Here is a 24271-nt window from a genome sequence, read left to right as displayed (position 1 = left end):
ATGAGATTCTGTATGATCACGCTTATTTCCAAAAGTACTAAATCGATTTAATTTGGTCAAAAATAATTTACTCGGTGAGGTCACATATTTAAGTTAATATTTCATATGATTAGTACGAGTATATTGATTTATTTCACATTATTATAGATTCAACACGAAATTTACGCGGACGAAGCCGCGGGCAACAGCTAGTATACAATATATTTCATGTCTGTATTAAAATATTTTTCATGTTGACCACGAATGTTGATGACTATCACGTACACTTTATCTTAAGACGTAACTGAATATTTGCTCGGGTCCAGTTGTATCCCTTTTATTATAAGATGATACGTGACCCTTTTTAGTTATATTTGTTATAATATCTAAATGTAGCCGTGAAAACTAAACTCTTTCTTTTTCCTGGCGTATAACCAGGTTGTGTCCTCGCTGCTCTAACTCTCTCTCTTTGAAATGAAATATTTTGAAATGAAATGAAATGAAATATTTTTTGAAATGAAATGAAATGAAATGAAATATATTTTGAAATGAAATATTCTTTATTTACTGGAAACATGGTACAAATTGGTGTTAGAAAAATATGTGATCTTACATGTTCCGCCAGAAGTATGGCATGTAAATATTGTTTTGTAATAAATTAATTTCAAAATTAATAATTTAAAAATTAGTAATTATACAATTTAAAATTTAAAATTAAAATAATCATCAATGGAATAAAAACAATGAAAAATTAAAAATTCATGCAGTCTATTCTTAAATTTATTAATTGGCAAAGACTTGTATGAGTCCGGTAGTTTATTATATATTTTAATGCACATGCAATATGAACTCCTACTTCTAAATCGTAAATTGGTACTGGGAACCACTAAATTAAATTTGCGCCTGTTCGATCGTTGTATCTGATCATCACGTTTATCAAATAAGTTATGATATTTTTTTACAAAAAATGCAGATTCAAATATATATAGTGAAGGGACAGTTAGAATTCGAAGTTCTTTGAACAATGGTACACATGTGTCACGATATCCCAGGCCACAGATTGCACGAATACATTTTTTTTGTGCTATGAAAGCTCTATCGGAATCGACAGAGTTTCCCCATAAAGTAATGCCGTATCTCAGTATTGAATGTACATAGCCATAGTATGCTAAAAGTGCAGCTTTTTGAGATACGGTTTTTTTTAGCCTCCAAAGTGCATAGACAAATTTGCTAATTTTTTTTATAAGGATCGAAATGTGTTCTTTCCAGTTACAATGCGAATCCAAAGCGATACCCAAGAATTTAGTTGTCGTTACTTCTTGGATTGTTGTGTTATTATTGTTTACATATAATTTAAGTGGTGTTGCTTGATGAGGTTGGAATTGCATAAATTGTGTTTTGGATAAATTAATTTTTAAGTTATTATTAGTCAACCAAATTATTATATCATTAAGGGCGCTATTAATGTCATATTCAAAATTATCATTTTTATTGTTTTTAATTATTATTGTTGTGTCGTCAGCGAATAGTATACATTGATGTTTAGTTGCATTAGGAAGGTCATTTATATATACCAAAAATAACAATGGTCCCAGTATACTGCCTTGGGGAACACCAAATAAATTTTTTTGGTATGATGATTGATATTTAATTTGATACAATCCATCTTGCCCTGTAGTTTGAACGCACTGTAGGCGTGCTTTGAGGTAACTTGTAAACCATGTTAGAACTACACCTCTTACACCACTAGCATCCAATTTTTTTAAAAGTATGTTATGGTCTACCGTGTCAAAAGCTTTACTCATATCCAGAAATAGGACGCCTACCTGAGTCCGGTTGTCAACGTGCTTTGTTATGGCATCGATAAGTTTAAAGCATGCTAAGGTTGTAGATTGTTTTTTTCTAAATCCGTGTTGTTCTGATTTGAAAAATGCTGATCTTGACAAGAATTCTTCCAGACGAATGTACATAGCTTTTTCGTAAATTTTAGATAATACTGATATGAGAGTAATTGGTCGGTAGTTTTCCAGTTCACATCTTTTACCTTTTTTGAAAAGTGGTTTTACTATCGACTTTTTTAAATTTTCAGGATATATACCTTGTTCAAATGACAAATTGATTAAGTAAGACAAAGGAAAGCAGATAATATTAGCAATTTCTTTGAGCAGCACTGTGGGAATTTCATCATAACCGGTCGTTTTAGTATTTTTTAGTGATTTTATTATATTATAAATTTCATCTGGTGTAGTAGGAGTTACAAACATGCTTTCTCTATTTGATTCTGTTTTAGTATATTTTAAATTATTATAATCTTTTGGAGATTCGTTACTTATGTGATTTTTGATAAAATAACTGTTAAATTCATTTGCAATTTGAATTGGATTATTTATTGTTTCTTTATCTGGGGTTAGAATAGATGTAATGTCCTTACTATATACTGAATTGAAATTCTTTTTAATTATTTGCCAACTTGCTTTACATTTGTTAGTTGCTTTTAATAGAAACTGTAGATTTTGAAGTTTTTGAGCCTGGTACATACATTTCTTTAAGATTTTGTTGTATTGTAAGTATTTATTTTTATTTTCTTCCTTATTCGGTGAGGTCTTAAAACGTTTAAAGTATAATGCTCTTTTAGTTTTACAGCATTTTTTAATGTTTTTTGAAATCCAGGTTGTTTTTTTGGCAATTGAGTGAATTTTAACGTTAATTACCGGAAAACACAGATTGTGAAACAGGCATACGAGATCATGGAATGCTGTGAAGCCTTTGTTAGCACATTCATTGGTATAGATTTCAGTAAAGGTAAGTTGACTTAAACAATATTTAAATTTTTCCATGTTTTCTCTGCTATAGTCTCTCCTTTTTACGAAATAATAATGAGGAGTTTTTTTAATGTTTAGATCTACTTCGATCACTTGACCTGTGTTATGGTCGGAGAGACCCAATTGATGAGTTTCTCCTCGTACATTGTCAATATTGCTAACAATATGATCTATGCATCCATGTTTACGTGTTGGAGTGTTTATATGGTGTTGCATATTAAAGCTATCTAATAAGAAATTGTATTCCTGTGTAATTTTATTGGATTCCAAAATATTTATGTTAAAGTCTCCTGCTAAGATAATACGTTTTGTTTTTTTCAATGAAAGAATTTTCAATAAAGCATGCAATTTTTCGAATAAAACATTTACGTCTGAGTTAGGTATCCTATATATGCACACTATAATAACATTTGTATTTAAAATCTCTATTGCACAGCATTCAAATTCTTTTGCTATTGCCATATCTTTCACGAAGGATAATTCGTTATATTCTAGGTTTCGTCTTGTTAGAATAGCCACTCCACCTCTTTGTTTATCAGTTCTTGAGAAAAAAGATGCTAATTCGTAATTATTCAAGTGTAAATTATTTTCAGTTTCTGAAAGTAGAAATGTTTCAGTGAAGCAAAGGATATCAAATATTTTATTACTGTCTTCAAATATCTGTAAGACTATTTCCAGTTCTTCACGTTTTGATAAGACTCCGGCTATATTTTGATGAAACACCGTAAGTTTATTGCAAGTTTTAGGGACGAAAGGAATTATGAAACGATTCAACGTAAAGTTCGTCTTTTTCAATATGTTTGTTAGCAGTTTCAGACTTACTGTTAATATTTGCTGGATTGTTTGATTTGGGAATTTTTTTAAAATAGTACAATATTGAGTTTTTACATGGCTTATTATTTTTGCAACGAGATACTGCTTGAGCAATGAAATGAAACCTAACGTTACACAATAAATTAGAGTAATTAGAATAAATATAAACGGGAAAAATTACACAGATTGAGCTAGCTCCAAAGTAAGTTTGACACTTGTGTATTATGATACTTTGTTTATAATAAATATTTAATTAATATAAAAACCAAGCCGATCATAGTCACAAAATTGAATTAATAAAATTTTAGAACAAAATAAGTAAAATTATATAACGAATACAGTATGCCCAATAGTTGCTATAATTATTTCGGCATTGTCCGCAACAAGACAACTTACCTTAGGTATCACTTTTATTTTTAACTTTAGTACTTTTATAAACAACATTATACAACATACAATCAAATCACGTCTATATTCAAAAGACTGAAAGGCCACGTTCGGCTGTTTTATAGAATGGAGATTCAAAAGTGACAGGTTGCTAGCCCATCGCCTAAAAGAGGAATACCAATAGTATATAAGCTTAATCCTTAGTCGCCTTTTACGACATCCATTGGAAAGAGATAAAGTGAGTTTTTTTTAATATTATTATATAATTATTTTGGTGCCGTGTGGTAATAAAAATATTGTGTAGCTATATCAGCAATACACCCACAAACACGATACTTAAGATTCGCTTTCCTTCAAATGGTCACGAAGTTAAAATAAAAACTTTACGGAAAATTGGTTCTCGGCAAAACGATAGAAGAGAAGCAAGAAGTTTTCCTACTTTAAAAATTAGTTAGTACGCGTGTTCATTTTACAACTTTGTATAACAGCTTCCTTTTAGCGTTAAAATTGAATTATGAAATGCTAGAGTACTAATAGGACTATAAGTAAAAAAAACACATTGCCATGTTCTAATTGTGCGGAAACTTCGGAAAATCCTCTGTACGTTCCCACGGGAATTTCGTGTTATCGATAGTAAGAGATCTAAGCTATATTATGATCTATGTTTCATCTCATCATTAAGCCATACAGCTGAATATGGCCTTTCAGACTTTTCAATACTGTTGGCTCTGTCTTCTCTGCCATGGATATAAGCGTGAATATGTATGTATATTTCAGTATTTAGTCAAACAAACAAAAAAAAATTACCCTTTTAAATATTTATAAACTTTTGATTACTAGTAAGTAGTTACGAGTATCACATCCAATTTATTTTGCGTAGTTTGAATTATCCAAGGTTATGACACTAATCATTGGTAGTGAAATCACAAGAGTATATTATTTGCCGCGTCTTGCTTTGTCTCTTCTGCTCATTTCACAATTTATTTGGCTGTGGTCTCCCAATGTTCGAAACTTTCTGTCCATGGGGTCCGAGCTCTTAAAAGCTCTTTAAACAAGTAGCTACACGTCTTGTCGACGTCACCGGTGTCAAGAAAGCTGGCTCTTATCTCGCGCAAAGGATTATCATTTCATTGAACAGGTCGGCTGTTCAATGACTCTGTCTATCCCATAACGGACAAAAAGCTGTGATTAAAGGTATGTTTGTAAAATTATTATAATTTAATAAAGCAATGTACTGCGCAGGTCCCTTGTGTTTATGGAAAACGTTGAAAATTGGCAATAAATTATTATTATGTTCACATAAGCTCCTCGACCGTAGCATGAGTAATGTTCGTATAAATTGCCATTTTCTATTATATTACATGCGTCGGTCAAGTTGCGATAAATGCCGGTTATGCTTAAATATTGTGCATGTACTTTTTCAGTTTACATTAAGGCCAGTGCCATTAAGAAAATTAAAAATAATATAAGACTCTTTTTTTGATTTTCTTTGACAATCACACTACATACATACACTTTGTTTTTTGTTCACACAGACCAGAATGTAAACTGAAAAACTTGAGATTTTTCATAAACATTTTTAAACAATTCATGTACATATCTTATAAAATAAGCTTACAGTCTATTCTCAACATCTATAGACATGATATCGCGTCATTTTGCGACGAACGCGGTAATGGCGGCTGTATGAAGAAGGCGTCGCATCGTGCGCGTTTATGATTATCACTATTTCAGAATAATGACAGCCCCGGTTCGAATTTTTGAAGATAAAAGTATCATAAATGTTTATATCTTATTAAGCCATATAAATATACCTTCTCTTTTCCAGAGGAGTAGGCAGAAACTACGTCTTCTCATGCAGGCATCTTATATATGTAGGTATATTAAACTCCTCCGTTCCTGAGTGAGTGAATGGCAGATAGGCAAAGCACAAACCGCGGTGTCAAGAGATTCGAAATTTGGCATGTTGGTTTCTTATGTCGTCTAGGGGTCTTACTGCAGTAAGAGAAAATTGACGAGGAACGGAAATTAACTTGAATTATTTTTGGACATACAAGTGGACCCTGATCTCTTCCGATTCATCTTGAAAATTCATCTTGACTTATGAGAAGAAGCCTAAGATATTATGAAAGAAAACCTTTATGTTGAGTATAATTTAGAAAAATGACAAAAGCAGCCCAAAATAAACAGATAAAGCCATCTCAAAATAAAAATCACGTCAGACAAACAAAAAAATATCACCCGCCATCAATATTTATTTACCATAGAAGTCGTTATAACTGGACGCAAGATGAATACTAAAAGAGAGATCAAGTAGGCGTGCGCTTGCTGACATTAACTGAAATATATGAGGTGAGGAACGACCCTTAAATTGGTGGATGGCATAAAATACGTAGATATAAAGACTTTTTCATAGTAGGACGCACTCCGATGCATGGTTACATACATAAAATCATAGCTTTTTACCCCAGGGATAGAAAAAGAATAAATTTTTCTATTTCCCACGATCTCAGCATACTTCATCTTTTTGCTTCATCCACAATTATAACTCTCTTCATGCTAGCTCGTCGGCAAAAGGTATTGTTGACCTGATCATTGGCCAAGACGTCATGGATTATATTGTATGTATGTAACCATGTTATATATGTAACCATCATTGGACTGTGTTCTAAAAAAATAATTTAATAGTATGCAATAGAACATGGGGATAATAATTATATTATTGGAATTTTCTAATTCTATGAATAAGACACTCTAAGGAATCTCTATGACTGACGATGTGGTCAACTAGGGAAACTGCGGAAGTTTCTTCTTAATGAAGATGGGTGGTCATTGGGCGACAGACACAAACTTTGTGAACAAAAGAACAACGTTTGTGTGGGGAAAGGTGTTGAAAATAAGTTTAGCATTTAATGCAATAATAAAGTAAATATATTTGTCTTTTGAATTTATTGCCAGTAAGTATTTTTGTTTACAAATGATGATAATGGGAATAAATTTTCTGTGTTTCTTTTGGAAATTACGTTTATTTTATCACATTTGTTTGATAGCTTACTGATGCTCTCACAATAAGAAAAAAATTGTGAGGAACCCTACACGTTCGGACAACTGGATGTGTAATGTTACCCTGTAAAGATGCTGAGGTCAGAAAGTCGCTTCGTGTAAAGATCTCACATCACCACTTTAGGACCGTGCTCACAGGGGAACCCCAGGCTCCTCCGCTCTGAAAGGTTACCGAAAGACTTTACCGTTACTTGATACTAAACACAATATTACTTTTGCTAGTGAGCCAGGTTATTAGTTTGCATAGCAACCAAGGTACAAACTCGAAAACTTGTGATTAATTTCATACAGCGTGTCGATGTAGATTTAATTGAATATTGGCTTAGTGAGGTTTCCAACGCTAAGTTCTACTTCCCCTGAATAGTCGGGCTTCTGCGAAAAGCTAAGAAAATAACATTGCTTCCATTTTGCTCCGAATTCAAAGCTACCGCCTATTTTAAGTGAATTTCTGTGGCTGCTCGTAAAATGAACAATTAATTCTTGGCCTTTGCACTGTATTCCCAGTAAATATTTCCTTATATACACAAGAATTTCAAGATACAAATCTTCGTGGTAAAAGGAAAATACATATTCTGGATTAAATTTGAAACGCTTAATAACTTTTTTGACATTATGTTTGTGCATGTATCATTAACTGTGCTCTTAAGCTTTGGGTATTGTGTTATTTTATTTTATATCCTTCATTAAATTAATTTATAGGAAAATGTGTTGAATTTCCAGGGCCAAGTACTGTTGTTAATGTAAAAATAATATTAAGGAAAAGAGATTGTAGACTTTTCCTGAATAGATATTGTTTGCTTTTTAATATAGATTATTAAATATGACAGCCAAATGGATGGGAAATAGACTTACTTATCAGCTATTAATTCGACTACTAAGTAAGTGTCCTTTTCTATTCCGACTGTAGGTATACCTATTATTCATCTTAATGGTAATATAAATATATATTGAATCCTATAAACAGACCCGTCTGACAGACTGCTCCATTACTATGAGCACGAACCGGTAACCGGCGCAAACCTGCAGAGGTATCAACTTGTATAGAAACATTTCGGGTACAAAATCTTCTATTTCATTAGAATTTTGTATTCCTTTTCGAACCAAGTTAGATAGATATGTATGCAAATGAGATTATGATCCTACTGTACTTTTTATAAAAAGCAATAAAGTGTTTATACTATATAAAAGTACTAAAACATATTTCTAATTATGTTTTTTAAAATTCAAATACAGTATTTTGTAGTGAATACCAAAATTCCATCAAAATTACATATGTTATGTACTTAATATTGTATCTTAATGTATTCCACTTCAGTGATTCCGGTAAGTAAAGTTCCAAATCACGTCTTGCTGAGAAGACAGAGCCAACAGTCTTGAAAACACTGATAGGCCACGCTCAGCTGTTTCTCTTAATCATAGAATTGAGATTCAAATAGTGACTAGTTGCTAGCCCATCATCCGTCCACCCATAGCCTAAAAGAATAATCCTAAGTTTATATCCCTTTGTTGATTTCTTCCCTTTTAATTTCTTTCTATAGCTAACACGCTTTAGAGAATTTTGATTGGTTCTTTCTTTCTTTACTTGTTTCTGTGGTTTAATTTATCATCGCTATATGCAATAGTATGTACATAATCTTATTTTTCAATCCCTCCTCATCTCGCCAGTATTTAAGCTACGAGTACATGCACACATTCCATCCACATTTTCTTTACCCTCTCTCGTTACCTGCGTTCTTTATTTTTCCTATTAGGGTAAATACTTCTTTTACCCCTTGTATATTCATTAGCTAGCATTCATGTATTTCAGTTACAAGTAAGTCCATAACAAGTTTAGTACTATTGGTGCCTGCTTCTGTTAAATTTGTCTGTTAATATCTCATAATACAAGGCTTGAACTTCTTTGCAGTCAGTTTAATTTGTCCTGTATACATATATCTGAATCTCACTTTCATTATAAGACTATTCTGCTAAAAGTGGTTTTGTCTCTGTCTTTTCCGTAAGAGTTCAAGACGTGATATATGTGCAATGTCACCTTTAACTCATAATGTGGTAGTAATCCTTTTAGTAGACCGTAATGAAATACAAAAACCATTGTTAGTGGAACTTCGCGTCCTCGTTCATCTAAACGCATTATTCACAACACATTACTTGAGAAGTGAACTTATGAATGACAAGGGACGTATCTTACGCAAGTCCAATCCCCAGTCCCGACCTACATTCGTTGTTCTTATTAGTATTCTGAACACGCCCGCATAGTTGTGGCAACTCGTACGTAAACCTCTCCGGTATGTCATTTTTATTAAACATCCCTTTGAATTTGGTAGCCATATTGGCACGAGAAAATTTGGGATATTTGTTGTGAGTGTTGTATCTTTATCTCTTTCCGCCCTCCTCTTTGAAGCCCTCTCTTTACTTCATGATAGTGTTGAGATTTCCATGGCTATACTTACTAGTCCGCTCAACTGTTATACTCTCTTATACAACGTGACAGGATTATCCCAAGATTTTACAGAAGCCTGCCCGTCTCACCCCAAACAGTAATGTGAATTTTTGTAGAATTTGTAATGGATGTACGAATGAAATTAAGAAATAAATGAATGATTAATTTTATTTGGAGCGTAACATTCAGGTGCAGTTGGCATGCAAGAAAAAATACTGTTAATGATATCATTTAACGAATTATTGGAATAAAAAAATAAATCAACAAGGTAATACTCAATGAAAACTCAAGGTATTATTTTATACTCACATGGATTCGGCAATAAGAAATAAGTATGTGAGCGTATTAAGAGTTTTTGGTTACCCTATAAAACCTTTTGAATTTCTGGACCAGATGCTCTGTTCCGTTTTTAGTGCTTTTCACTCATGCCTGACCTCTGAACTATGTTCCCAGTGGAATATTTCCTCCATACATTTATCAAAAGTAAAGCAAGAATGTTTTCGCGTGATAAATCAAACTTAACGTAATTTTTCGTACAAAAATTCAACTTAAAGCTAGCCAAAATTTTCTTATTTAAAAATTAAAACATTGCATTTAATTATTCATTAATACAAGTATACTGAATAAATACTTTACTCGCATGTAAAAGTAAATAACAAAATTATGAACGAAAAGGAAAACCGGGTCGTGACGAGAATACAGGGAGCGACGAAACAAATTAACTTGCCGACCTTTTTTATTATTTTAATTACTTTTATGTGTACTTCGTTACGTGAGCTAAGTGCTAAGTAAAGATTTTAAGCTGCCGAAAATATGAGCTTGCTGTTCATATTCGCACCCTATTTGCATTGTTCCATTCTAAATTCGAATTAACTTTTTGTTGTCAGTAAAATCACAGATTGGGACACTGATTTCACACAGACCCAATTTTATGAAGGATGATAACCTTTACAATGAGATTAGAACCTTTTTCCATAAAATAATTATATTTTTATTTAGGTAGACGTTAATATCTTTTGATTAACTTTTTGTTTGTTTGTTAACAATTAACCCCAAAAATTAACATAGGTACATAAATATAATAATATCCCGTGCGAGGTAGACCACCAACTAAAAGGTCACTCCTAGCTGAATTGCTCAATCATAAAATTGAGATTGAAATAGTGACAGATTGCAAGCTGAATTTGGACATACATTTACAAAAGCATTTAGCTATACATCTGAATGTAGCTTTTTTGTCTTTTCAAGACTGTTGGTTCGGTCTACCTCGCAAGGGATATAGACTTGACGAACGAATATCGGTGATGGCTCTCTGAAACAACATAAGCAAGCAACTATACCGAAAACTTCCACTATAAATTGTTAACAAGACGACCCCATTTGAAATGAGAGCCGCTATGACAACTATCTAGCGGCAATTTCCGGCATTCAGTCACGCATTCAGATGGTTTTATTGTATTCAGCTGTTGCCTTTGATGTAAACACCTGCCTTTGTTGTTCCACCTTTGTGAAACTGAAATATGGCATATTGGTATCTGCACCGACGCACAAATTAAACCAATTGGGAAGTTTTGGATAATCGGATTTAAGCGTTAGGTATATGTAATAGTTATAATCTAAAGCGATTTTTACAGTGAATTAGCTACTAGGTACAATTATGTTTATTACATAATCAACTAAACGAATTTGGATAAAAATTTACTATAAAACATACATACAATCATCTCTTTATCTGATTCGGGGTAAACAGAGTCAACAGTCTTGAAAAAGCTGTCAGCTCACTTTCACCTTAATGATTAACAGTATTGACAGTGTTGTGTTGATTGCATAATGACAGGTTGCCCGCCCATCGCCTAAGGCGGTCAATATTACACGTAATAAATACATACATACATAAAATCACGCCTTTTCCCGGAGGGGTAGGAAGAGACTAGATCTTTCCACGATCTCTGCATACTTCCTTCGCTTCATCCACATTCATAACTCTCTTCATGCAAGCTCGGCGGTTTCGGGTACTCTTGACGTGACCCTTGGCCAGGACGTCCTTAATTTGATCAAGATACGCGTAATATTTACCTTAATATTCATAATTTCATTTATGTAAAAAAACCGTACGTGCCGTGTGGTTCCCGGCACCAATACAAAAAAGAATAGGACCACTCCATCTCGTTCCCATGGATGTCGTAAAAGGCGACTAAAGGATAGGCTTATAAACTTGGGATTTTTCTTTTAGGCGATGGGCTAGCAACCCGTCACTATTTGAATCTCAATTCTATCATTAAGCCAAATAGCTGAACGTGGCCTATCAGTCTTTTCAAGACTGTTGGCTCTGTCTACCCCGTAAGGGATAAAGACGTGATCATATGTATGTATGTATGTAAAAAAACAAATGACTATGCATTTCGCCTTTGATATATTAACATCTGCTTTTGTTGTTTAACATATGTTTAACTGAAATATGGCTGATTGGTATCTGCACCAGAGCTTAAAGGCTTACTACGTGTAGGTTATAATCTTAAGCGATTTGTGTAGTGAATCAATTTAAAGTTATTAGTTTCCAATATAATATACTACGAGTACTCACTAGTACTTGGTGATTACTTTCATGCTGGCCTAGAAGCAAAAAAAATTTTAGGCTAAAAACTTGTAACCTTTTAGGCGAAGCAACCTGTCACCTGTCATTATTTAAATCTCAGTCCTATTATTAAACCATTTTTACGTCTACCCCGTAAGGAATAAAGTGTATATGTATGTATAAATTTATAAAACCTTTTTTTTTTCTATTTAGCCATTTATTTTCTAAACAAATTGCGTTCTCTTTAACAAAAAGTACAAGGAAACGTTTTCTAATCCTTATTTCTAGTTGCTCCTGTTTCAGTCAGTTTATGGAGAAAATGATTGCCTGTTTTGTTTTCTGGAGAGAAAAGAGGCATGTTATCTTGACTGAAGAGGAATTTTTGAACAGTTAATTCTGACCGTTGCATCCCCACTATCCAACAAGTTGTTGCTGGCTAAATATCTCAAGCCCGACGACACAGTCCACCGGATACCAAATTGGCTTAAAATTTAAGGCTCTCGGCGAAAAGTTCCGAGTTTACTGAAGCAACTCACCTCGTATCGAATCTCGGAGGATGCCAGAAGTTTATCTAAGGTTGGGAGAGGGAGGTCTCGGAAATTAGTTGGCTTTTATGTTTAAAGTAACTTCTTAATAATCAAGGTCTCTAAATTTGGTAGCAATATTTTGTTTTCGTAAAAGAGTTATTTGAGATAAAATTGTTCTTATTTTGAAGTCCGATCAGTGGTTTTAACTGTGTGGTGAACATGCCAGTCTCCTTTCAATATATGCACATTATTGTACGTGTTATAGTAATTTGCCAACCTTTAAAATTATCCTTATTGTATCCCTGGTTTCAGTGTTAGCCATAATATGTCTTCAATTGATTATAAGTTACTAGTCATAATAATTTTAGTTCCACTTTTAAACGTAAGTTTGGTGCAGTTATGAGAGTTACGTACAAATATGAATTTTCCAGCGCATTCCGAGATCATAAGTTTAATTTCTCGTTCCAGTTACTGCTAAAGTGCATCGGAACTGCACTGCGTTTGAAGCTGAAATACGACTTAAAGATGTGCATGTGCATACCCCGCCTAACTTTATACGAGTCATTAAAGCTTGAATGCAACAGGGTGCATGGTGTTCACGGCATATTAATATTGCAGTATATAGAAGTGAGATGAAGGTCTTGAATGCTGAAACTAACCAAAAGGTTTATGAATAGCTAGCAATTCCCGGAGCGGAAGGCAACTTTGAACTGTCACTTGCAAGTGTAACATTGTTGGCTGGTGTTGGAAAACTTGGTATGTAAATTATGTAATGGAAATTACAAATGTCAAAAATAATAAGTACTTGAGGTTTTTGTACGGATATGTATAAATATTGTTTTCGCTGCTTCTCCATCATCTAATAAGTTTATTAGGTCATTGGAAGTATCAAAAATACAAATGATAAAAATACAAAAATATGACCTGATTCTTTGTTTTCGATGATTATGATTGATTCGGAAAGAATTGGTTAATAGAAATTAAATTATCCAGAAATTCCCTTAGGCACAAAGTCCTTATAGTCCAAATATCTACCTATTATAACGTGTTAAAAATTCGTGTTAAAAATTCGCGGCAAGTAGTTTATCCTTATCTAATATTCTCTTTTTTCGAGAGGCTGAGAGGCAAAAGACGTTAAAAATGTAGATGAACAACTTCTTGTTAGCGTTGTCACGTAGCTTAAAGGAAGATTAAGTAGATCATGTTTCGAAATTCATTCTAGTACAAATTGTATAAAGGCGTACGGCACACTTCGTAACTCGCAGCTCACAAAATTTGCTTTACCATAAATTTTACGAAGCATCTTAACTCCAAACTGTATGCCTTTAATAAATTTGCAACTTTAGTACACCGAAAATGAGCACTTTGTTTTTGAAAAACAGGCTATACTATATAAGTCTATTTACATAGGTACTTACTGCTTATGTTTTCAATTTTCTATTTAAAATTATTTGCATATCCATACTTTCATACTAGAATAGAATAGATTTATTTTCAAAATTGGATACAAGGTATCACTTATTGACGTCACATAACTAATATTATGAATGCAAAATTTTATCTACCGCTTACGCTTTCACGTCCCATTTTTGGAACCCTTTCTAGAACCAGCGAACAATTGATCGTCAAATAACTTTATGTATCGGTTGAGTTTAATACTTATTGTTCTACATAGTTTAAATTCTAGAATAGAAGCCTAACAGTGATGAAATATAATTACAACCTTAACTATATGATTTACCTCAGCTGAGTCCCGAGTAGTAGTCGTGTCCCGAAGGCATAAACAGAACTAACTGGCAAAGTTCTGACTTGTTGTGTAACTGTTTCATCTGACTGCAGTTGTTTACGCCGGAACTGATGCATATGTGATTAGACGTAAAAGTTATTGTATAAGTAGCTCAGCACACGGAGGGAATCCTAGTGGAAAATACAGGTTTAATTTCAAATGCAGAAATTTTGGCGAGTTTAGCTGGATGTTTGCACAAATGCATTTAATTTGTTGTTGAATGTGATAAAATGAGATCAGAAATTGTGAAATGACGATAAGTTTTGAAATTTGGAATATAACTTTAATGTCATTTAAAGTTTGTACGTTTATTTAAAAGAGGATCTATATTAAAACCAACATTTCAGAAAACCCTTTCGGGATCATGGTCAAAGGCGCACGCAAATATTATTATTTTTTTTTTTTTTTTGTTTCTTTTTCTTTTCACATGAATGTAGTCGTAACCGAGTAACTCATAATTAATTTTTTTTAAATTGTGTTCACCTTTAATTGGGTTCCATGCTTGAATTTAATTTTGTGAGTGGATTTTTTAGAATGTAATCATGTAAGCTGTGGGTTTCAATAAATAAAATACAAACATGAAGTACTTCTAGCACTCATTGACGCATTTTTTTTCAGTTATCGAACTTATATAAATACTACCTAGCGAAATATAGTATGAACATCGTAACTGCTCAGATGCATTGGCGATCCCTATCTTTATTCGTGAATGGAGCCGACTGCTAACTTTCCTAACTCAGCGTCTACCAAGTTGCCATTTCACGACAGTTAGTGAATTTCACGCCTCGTGGAGTTAATAGAGTGCGACAAAACGAAGGATGGACAGTAAACATGGACAGACTTGAATGGTATAATATAGTGCATATTCTGGTATAAGAATAAGAAACTTCGTAATATTAAAATTTAGGACAAAATTTTCAGAACATATTCATATTGATGTCATAGTGAATTCAATAAGGCGATTGTTCAGGCTGTAAGGCTCTGGAATGGTCTTCCTGAAATTATTAGGAGAGCTCAGGGGGAATTTAGTCCGCCTTTTGTGCAATAAAGTTTTAAATAAAAAAATAAATTGTTCTGTTATACTGGCCATACCTTAAAATTTCTTAAAAAAAGCGTAATAAATGTAAACATTTTTATTTACATGAAAAAAAGTACAGACTGCGCCCCGTGGAAATTTCGGGATACAAGTACTTACTTATCATGGATATTTCAGGTTATATTTTACCCATTCACCAAATATCATCAAAATCAGTCCAGTAGATTTTACGTGACAGAGTGACAAACATAATAATAAAAATAGATATATCCGACACATTACACAGATTGAGTTAGCCTCGAAGTAAGTACTCGTACGAGACTTGTGTTACGAGATACTAACTCAACGATACTAAATTTTATAATAAATACTTATAAAGATAAACATCCAAGACCCAGGCCAATCAGAAAAAGTTCTTTTCTCATCATGCCCTGGACCGAGTCCCGGGATTCGAACCCGGGACCTCTGGTCCACACACAGACAAGCCTACTACCGCTGCGCCACAGAGGCCGTAACATAGAACATACATCCACGCATATTTAGAACTTTTGCATTTATATTATTAGTAAGAATAACAACGCATAATTGTATTATCAGTTGTTACATGACTTAATTTTCCTGAAGAAATGCCTGTAACTTTTCACTTTAGACAATCTTAATTAAATGATAATTTTCTGAGCCTTTACAAACAAGATAAGACAAGGCTGTTAAAAGTTAGACTGTGTCTGATTGCCCATTTGATAAGGAATATCCGACAACCCAAAAGTATTAGCTCCTTAATATTCTAAAAATTATTTTATAGAAAATGTTTCAAATTAATGGACGCAATACACAATGCCACATTATAAGGTGAAGGCATCCATGCTTTCTTTTTTTATTAGGATCGCAACTTTGATTACATGAAACACAAATTGAGTAGAAGCTACTTTAAAACAAAACTTATAGAGTTAAATCTATGAAACAAGAATCTTTTATTGGCATTAAGTTTAAATGTTATTGATTGTAATGATTAATTTAATATTTTTGAATCCTTAGTACAAGTAATTCCGTAAAGAAAAGTAATAAAAAATAAATAAATAAAACTTACCCAAGAGAGTCAAAATACGCTGGAAACAAATTCATTGAATAAAACATTTACTAAAAACTAAAGTTGTAGAAAGAACAGCGTTTACAGAGCCGGTGATCCTAGAGTGTAATTAAATAAATGTCAGCACAATCTAGCACTTACCCAAGATGGTGAGCAGCAAATACGAACTGAACTTCATCTTGCACTTTCCTGCAAAGAAAAATAAACTGTAATTGCATTTTCTTAAGTTCTGAAAACAACAAATTTGAATTAAGCAAACCGCTTAGCGCTGCAGTAAGGTGGAGTATAAAGGTTCGGTGAAAATTAAGTTTGTTCAGTCAGCGCTGTCTGATATCTTAATTGCAGAAGAAAGCTGCTTCCCCTGTATGTACCTTTATGAAGAAAGGGTGGCTGGCAAACTTACGAATATACCAAAAGCACTTAACGGAATAATTAAGTATATGAAATTTAAATAAAATAACTTAGGAGTCCGCTCTCGAAGTTACGTATTTAGGACCTCTTGTTTCACACAATTTATAAGGATACGAGTAGTATAATGTTTTCAAATAAAAAAGAACAAATAAATATACTACTCTGTCAAGAAAGTAGCGGGAAAAGATCAATAATACACAAACTGTTTGTTATTCATCCAAATTTATTTTATCACCTTCAAAATATGCTCCTTTAGAAACGATACACTTACGCCAACGAATAATCCAATCATCAAAACATTTTTTAAACGCTGTTTTCGGAATTGAGGTCAGTTCTCGCCGCGAATTCTCTTTTATGTCTTCTACCGATTGAAAACGGGTGCCACGAAGTGGTAATTTGAGTTTAGGAAAAAGAAAAAAGTCGGCTGGAGCCATATCTGGTGAATATGGTGGTTGCTCGATGGTATTTGTTGAGTGTTTGGTTAAAAATTCGTTCACAATGATGGCCTTGTGCGAAGGTGCATTATCATGGTGCAAAATCCAAGAATTTTCTTTCCACAAATCTGGCCTTTTTCGTCGGATTTGCTCTCTTAAACGCCGCATAACACTCAAATAATATTCCTTATTTACCGTTTGACCTTCCGGCAAGAATTCCGAGTGCACAACACCGCGATAGTCAAAGAAAACAGTCAACATGACTTTGACTTTTGAACGACTTTGGCGTGGTTTTTTCGGTTTCGGTTCAGTTGGAAGGCGCCACTCCGAAGCTTGTTGACTAGTTTGCATGTCAAACTCGTAAACCCACGTCTCGTCACCAGTAACAATGCGTTTCATGAATGTTGGGTCGGAATTGACTCGTTCTAGCATGTCCTCAGCGACTCTCATGCGATTGAGTTTTTGAAAAAAATTCAGGTCTTTTGGGACTAGCCGAGCGGCAACATGTTTCATACCCAAATTATTAGTTAAAATGGTACGGATCGACTCGTGAGATACAGAAAGTTCGGTGGCTATCTCTCTCAAAATTGAATGAGGATTTTCAGTCACTATTTCCTTCACTTTTGCGATGTTAACTTCAGTTGCAGACGTTGATGGCCTACCAGAGCGAGGCAAATCTTCCATCACATCTCGACCGCTTTTGAACGCTTTGTACCACTCATAAGCACGAGTTTTTGATAAAGTCGATTCACCGTAAGCCTTCTGTAACATTTTCAGTGACTCCGAACACGATATTCCATTGGCAATGCAAAATTTAAGACAAACTCTTTGTTCGATGTTTTTATCCATTATGAAATTAGCAATACACACTAAATATGATATAACTAAAAATAGCACTGTATTTAATGTAAACAACAGATGCAACTCAAACTCCGCGCCAAAATGGAAAACAGTTGTGCCAATCTAACAACAACAAAAAAAACAAAAATTTGAATTTGGAACCATAAATAAATAATCCATTCCCGATACTTTTCTGACTGAATGTATAAATAATATATCTCGAAAAATTTCAGCTTTCAAGCTATCGCGGTTAATGTGGTACATATAGCCTGGTGATCTACGGACAGACGGACAAAGAAGACTTAGTAATAGGGTCTCGTTATTACCTTTTAGTACCGTACCGTACTTTTAGGTACGGAACCCAAAAATAAGAAGGTTGTTAAATATATCAGAGACCAGGAACTAACAAGGCGTATCTAAATTTAATGTAAATTTTTCGTCAACATTAAAACTGTGTGTGCCAGTTGCAAATCAACTTAGACTATCCTATTGCGAGTTCAATACGAGAAGCATTCATTACCATTAATGTTAATTTGAACAGTTCGCCAAGAACGCCAGTCTTCTCCACGACAAGGCTATGGAAATGAGGGTCGTTCGAATTATGGAATTCAAATAAAAACTCCGTTTACGGTATGAAAGTTATTTAAATGAGCGGTTTCTTTAATTTTCATAATAATAATACTTGATGGGCTTTGTTGGTCCACAACTTTTCTATTGAATGCTTTATCTAATTAATCTACTCTAAGACATACCAAGTCTATATATGCCGTTCTTTCTTTTTTAAGTTGGGTGAACATAATTACATATAGTCATGTCCATATCGCTTGCGGGATAGACAGACCCAACTGTCTTGAAAAGACTAAAAGGCCACGTTCAGCCGTATGACTGAATGATGGATTCAAATAGTGACAGATTGCTAGCCCATCGCCTACAAGAATCTCAACTTTTTTAGCCTTTCCCTAAATCACCTTTTACGATATCCTTGGGAAAGATATGGGGTGGTTCTATTAAAAAGTTCCAGGATCACGGCAGTTTAGTTGGATGCACCATTTAAATTTGATAGAACATGAGTTTTTCTTTCAAGGAGTTTTTGCCAGACTACAAAAAGAAGACTACGTAATTCAGACATCTTTATAAATCTATATCAAGATCGCTTTATGCAAACACAGGCCGTTGTAAGTACGAAGCAGGTGCGCCTAAGGAACTAACTTTTATGAGATTTCAAAGGAAACGATTTCATGACTCGTTACGCAAGGCAGATATTTCTTACCTACCTACGAACTTATCTAATTTTTCACTATTTTCAATCACCTCGGCTCAATTTTGAAATTTGTCTCATATAAATCAAATCTTATCACAAAATTGCCTTCAATTTTAATCACTTCCAAATCAAATTGGTCATTTAAAAATTGTGTTAAAACTACGAAATACATTGTAGCTACGTGCTTAAATCCACTTGGAACAAGGACTATTGGATTAATAGCGTTTCATTTCTCACTTCAGTAGCACGTGATACGAGGCAAGGAAACACAGAGAACGGAGCGGATATCAGACTCTTTTGTATTCATAGCTCACGCTGTAAATGATTTTTCAATATAAATTGTGTCTAGAATAATATGAAACAGGAGGAGATAACGTTCATGTATTCAATCAAAAAATGATATATATTGATTAAAATGACTGAAAGTTAGTTTGATGTCTTTGTATGAATTATTTTAAATAGTTAATATGTATGACAATTGAAGAGTACCTATATGAGAAGCAATTGCCCATTAAGATTAGTAATAATTAGCATGAAAATATTCAATCATTTAGAGAAAAGTAGCTTTTGTAAATATTTTGTAATTTTTTTTATCTGGGTTAAGCGTTCATATTTTCATTATAATTAAATATTTCAATCACAAGCAAATTAACTAAAAATCTACATCAAAATCGAAAAACACTACAGGCATAAATAACATAAGAAAAGTATCCGTAAGTAAACGGGCGAGTAATAAAAAGAGAAAGTTGCCTGAACGCTATTGGTTAGAGAATTATTTTAGCAAGATGAATGGTGACAGATCGGACTAATCTCGCGCCAGCAGGAAGGTAATTCGCAGAAAAACTACGTTCCCAAAACCGAAACAAATTATGATTAAGGTGCGCGCCATCCACACCTGCAAGTATTGGAAAATTATCCCAATATATATTTAAGCATAATAAATAATTTATTACTTATCTTTAAATAATCCGAACGTACGTAACGGTACGTTTTTGTGTAATTTTCCTAGAGGATTTTTTTATTCAATTTGATTTAAGAGTTGTGATAACGTACTGAAAATGCTTATATTAAGAAAAATTAAAGTATGTACAATTTTCCAAATCATATCACAGTTGTTTAGAAAATCTTGTAATTACAGCTTCGTAGGCGTTGATAGACAAAGTCAAAACACTTCACAATCTTAATTAACAATAAGTGCTTATACTTAGTATGAAACCTAAAATAACAACATCACTAAAAATACTGTTGAATTGAGAACCTTTATTAAATCGGTTATAAAAGAAAAATATCTCGCATCATTGACCTATTTTACATTGTTGAAAACTCAAAAGGAAAACTTATAATTTTCAGGGGGTTTTTTTTTTCACAATAAACGAATGTCTAACAATTCTACCCACGTACGGCGTTTGCAGTCCTATTCTTTTATTTCAAAAGGCTTTAACTACGCGGCGGGATCTCAACTCCCGACAGGCGTAGTCCCGGGATTATTACTTACATTTCTCACCGGCCATCGAACGATGCACTCACATTAATCTTTGTTATTAGGATTTACAGTTCAGCACCTAGCTTTTATTTCGAGCGAAATTGCACGGTGTAGCGATGAATTATACCGTCAAATTGCAATTTCACTTGTTTTGATGGTCTTTTTGATTTATCGCTTTTCTAGAAAGAATTAAGTGGCATTATTTTCTCATTTTTACAGAATTATTTTCTTATTCGAAATTGGTTAGTCAATTTCCTTGACATCACTAAACATCGGTACCTATTTTATTAACCGTGTGTTGCACATTTATTGCTATATTCATGACACAATTGATTTAATTAATTAGTCTCATAATTAAATTAAGTTGCTTTTATATTACTTCATTAGATGATGAACTAACTTACTCTGCGACCTTGTCTGCCATTATTTTTCCTAAAAGTAACAAACAAACATAACAAACTTTCGCATTAGCAGTAACACTGGAATGCTTTCATTATCTAAGAATGATCTAAATAACATATCTCTAGGGTATGAAGAGCTTCTGTCACAGAAATTACACGTTTATGTACAAACTTTACAAGTAACTTGTAGAAGAAGACGTGCGGAACAGTTTCAAAATCATATAGAGTGCAGAAAATGTATGCAAACTAATGCTAGAATTTAAACTACAAATATTACCCAAACGAATATATTGATACATTACGCATTTATGCCTTAAGGGGTAGACAGAACCAATAGTCTCAAGATTAGAAGTATGATGATTGAAGGCGGTTTGGTATGGAAGGATTGAGATTTCCATGGAATTGAGGTAAAGAAAGTGACAGGTTGATAGATCGTGGCGTCAAAAAAAGCTTCAAGTTAAAATTTCTTACAATTCCAATAAAGGCCATAAAAATATTAGAAGCATCGACAGCACGCTTTTTCAAATTTTTAATCAATAAATGAATTGTATGAATGAATGTTTATTTATACTTAGTAATAATCTTAGTCTCCGTAGCTCTATAGTAAATAACAGGTACCAGGTTTATATGTAATAAAACCTTCCACCGAAATTATCGATATTTGTTTTCTATTCTCTAGATATTTTTATTATACTTCTGCTCACAGCCTCGCGTTGCATGTAAGTTACATGACATGTTGTAAGTAACATTAAGTTGCAGACTGGAAACTGAATATTTGTATGAGAAATATGTTTATGTAGGGGTTCCCTTAAAATGGGGGTAAAATGATAGAGTATAATATGTTTTTACAAGCTACACTATGATTATGAATAAAGGTTTATACAAGAACACGAATGCTCATTAAAGCAATCCAAAATGGAAGAGATACTGCTATAACGTAGGAACTTAGGAAAATATGAGTTAATGAAAACACCTACTATACCCTTTATTGCACATAGCTGTAACCTTCTCCAGATGCCTTTATTATTTATACCCAGAGGAAGTCTATTGTAATAAACCTATAAAGTAAACTAGCACTAACCCTACAAAGACGTAACTCCATATAAAAGCAAAGCGTTGAAATTTTGTGATAAATATTTGTATCCGAATATAAAATGGCCAAATTAACTAAAACACTATAGCTTAAAAGGTATTTAAACTACAATTTATATATTTGTACAGATATTTCTGGAACATGCCATGAACAGTTATTTAATTTGCATTGATTGAGTCGTGTGAAAATTGAATTTCCTTTAGGTTACGAGGTCAAAGGCGACCTCAAAGGGACTGACAGGTTGGCATGGACGCAGCCAGTACACCAGCCGTTCGCTTTAATCATATTACAGAAACGCTTCCGATATTGACAAAATTTATTAAGATTGACCTACTCATACTAGTATCTAGCCAATAACATTTATACACTACTCGTGATTTTCGTCAATTTTCGTTTTTTGACGGTCTTTGACCTATTTTTTAATTATATACATCAAAGAAAAAGTAAGGATAGAACTTAGACTTAGTACACCTACCTATCTACCTATTTAAGGTATGATGACATTATAATTCCTTGGAATCCTGCACATTCAGGTAACGTAACCATCACTATCCAGCATGGATTAAGTTTCCCTGTAAAGGGTCCCGGAAGTCAGATGGGCGTCGTGTAAAAACCTGACTCACCCAATCTGGGATTTCATTAGTAAACAGCAATCAGCTATTAACTAATGAAATGGTTTTTAAAGTGTTAGTATTTCATTATTACGTTAAAAAAAGATAGATAAAACTCTTTATAGTTTTTACTATCACCATAAGAGTAAAACATACAAAACAGCACAAAACAGACAGAGATGGTACAAAGGCGAAAGTATCACTAATGTAATCTCAAAATCAAAATCAAGAGCCCTCTACATTTTTCTCATCGAGAATTAAGTATCCGAATAGGTACTTATTGATATAGTGATTTTATACCCTGCGTGCGTGTAATAGGTTATCCCGTAACGGCCATCATGAAGCCACGTCCCTAAAATAGCCGTAAACTTTCCTCCCTGGCCGCAAATATTTATCCCGTTTACACTCCCCATTGACATATCTACAAAAAGTGATAATAGCTGTTATTTGTAAAAATACATAGAATGAGGAAAATACTAACCAGGACTTTGTGGTCGGAGTTTTGGAACTATTGATTTAGGTCTTGATTCCATCATGAATCCATACAGCTAATCGTGGTATTCAAGTGTTGTCTCTTTTGACTATTAGCTTTACCCCGCAAGTAATAAAGATGTGATATGTGTATTTAATTTAAGTAGCGATGCAGTAAAATCGCCAGAGGCTTACAGGAAATCAGTGAAAATCCATTCTAAGAGGTCTCTGCAATCTGTAAAGTACTCACTCGTTTCACTTGTCATATCAATGTGCTTAATAGATTAAGCTAGGCTTGGTATAGTGTTTTTCTTTGCCATATCAACTCTTTTTCTGAGTAAGAATAAGCTTCATAGTTTTTTTTTCAAAAACTGTGTCGAGTTTTTATTGTTTTTCTTCTGAGAGTTAATTTAATGTAAAATTCCATATACACATACATATAATAACGTCTATATCCCTTGCGGGGTATACAGAGCCAAGAGTCTGAGTCAAGAAAATACTCCTCATTGACAATTTATTTAAATGAATAACAAGATAAAAACTTTTACAGGATTAAAACTGTTCCATAAAGTCGTTCATTCATTCGTTCGTTCGTCAAAACCTCAAACCCTTGTAATATACGAAGGGCCTCATAAAAATAGATTCGAATACAGAGGATATTTGTGCTCTTAACGGATCACCGATTTCCCTAATGCGATCGGGTTACGTCGGTCCGAGCGCCGATTGGCTCATTAATATCCTGCTATATGTG

The 24271-nt window shown here is 33.5% G+C and overlaps 1 protein-coding gene across 1 annotated transcript in view; it reads right to left on the bottom strand.

The window, feature by feature from the left end:
- The window catches only part of LOC106132538 (cell adhesion molecule Dscam2), a 157095-nt gene that overhangs the window by 117396 nt on the left and 15428 nt on the right, over nt 1–24271 (bottom strand). The window contains exon 2 of the mRNA XM_060949429.1: nt 16657–16704. Coding sequence (XP_060805412.1) covers nt 16657–16693 — 37 coding nt within the window. The 5' untranslated portion in view covers nt 16694–16704. The remainder of the gene's footprint in view (nt 1–16656; nt 16705–24271) is intronic.

The sequence above is a fragment of the Amyelois transitella genome, chromosome 19, assembly GCF_032362555.1.
Source record: "Amyelois transitella isolate CPQ chromosome 19, ilAmyTran1.1, whole genome shotgun sequence".
NCBI classification, from domain to species: domain Eukaryota; kingdom Metazoa; phylum Arthropoda; class Insecta; order Lepidoptera; family Pyralidae; genus Amyelois; species Amyelois transitella.
The sequence above is the reverse complement of the archived record's forward strand: the minus strand, read 5'-3'. Positions and strand labels throughout refer to the sequence as shown.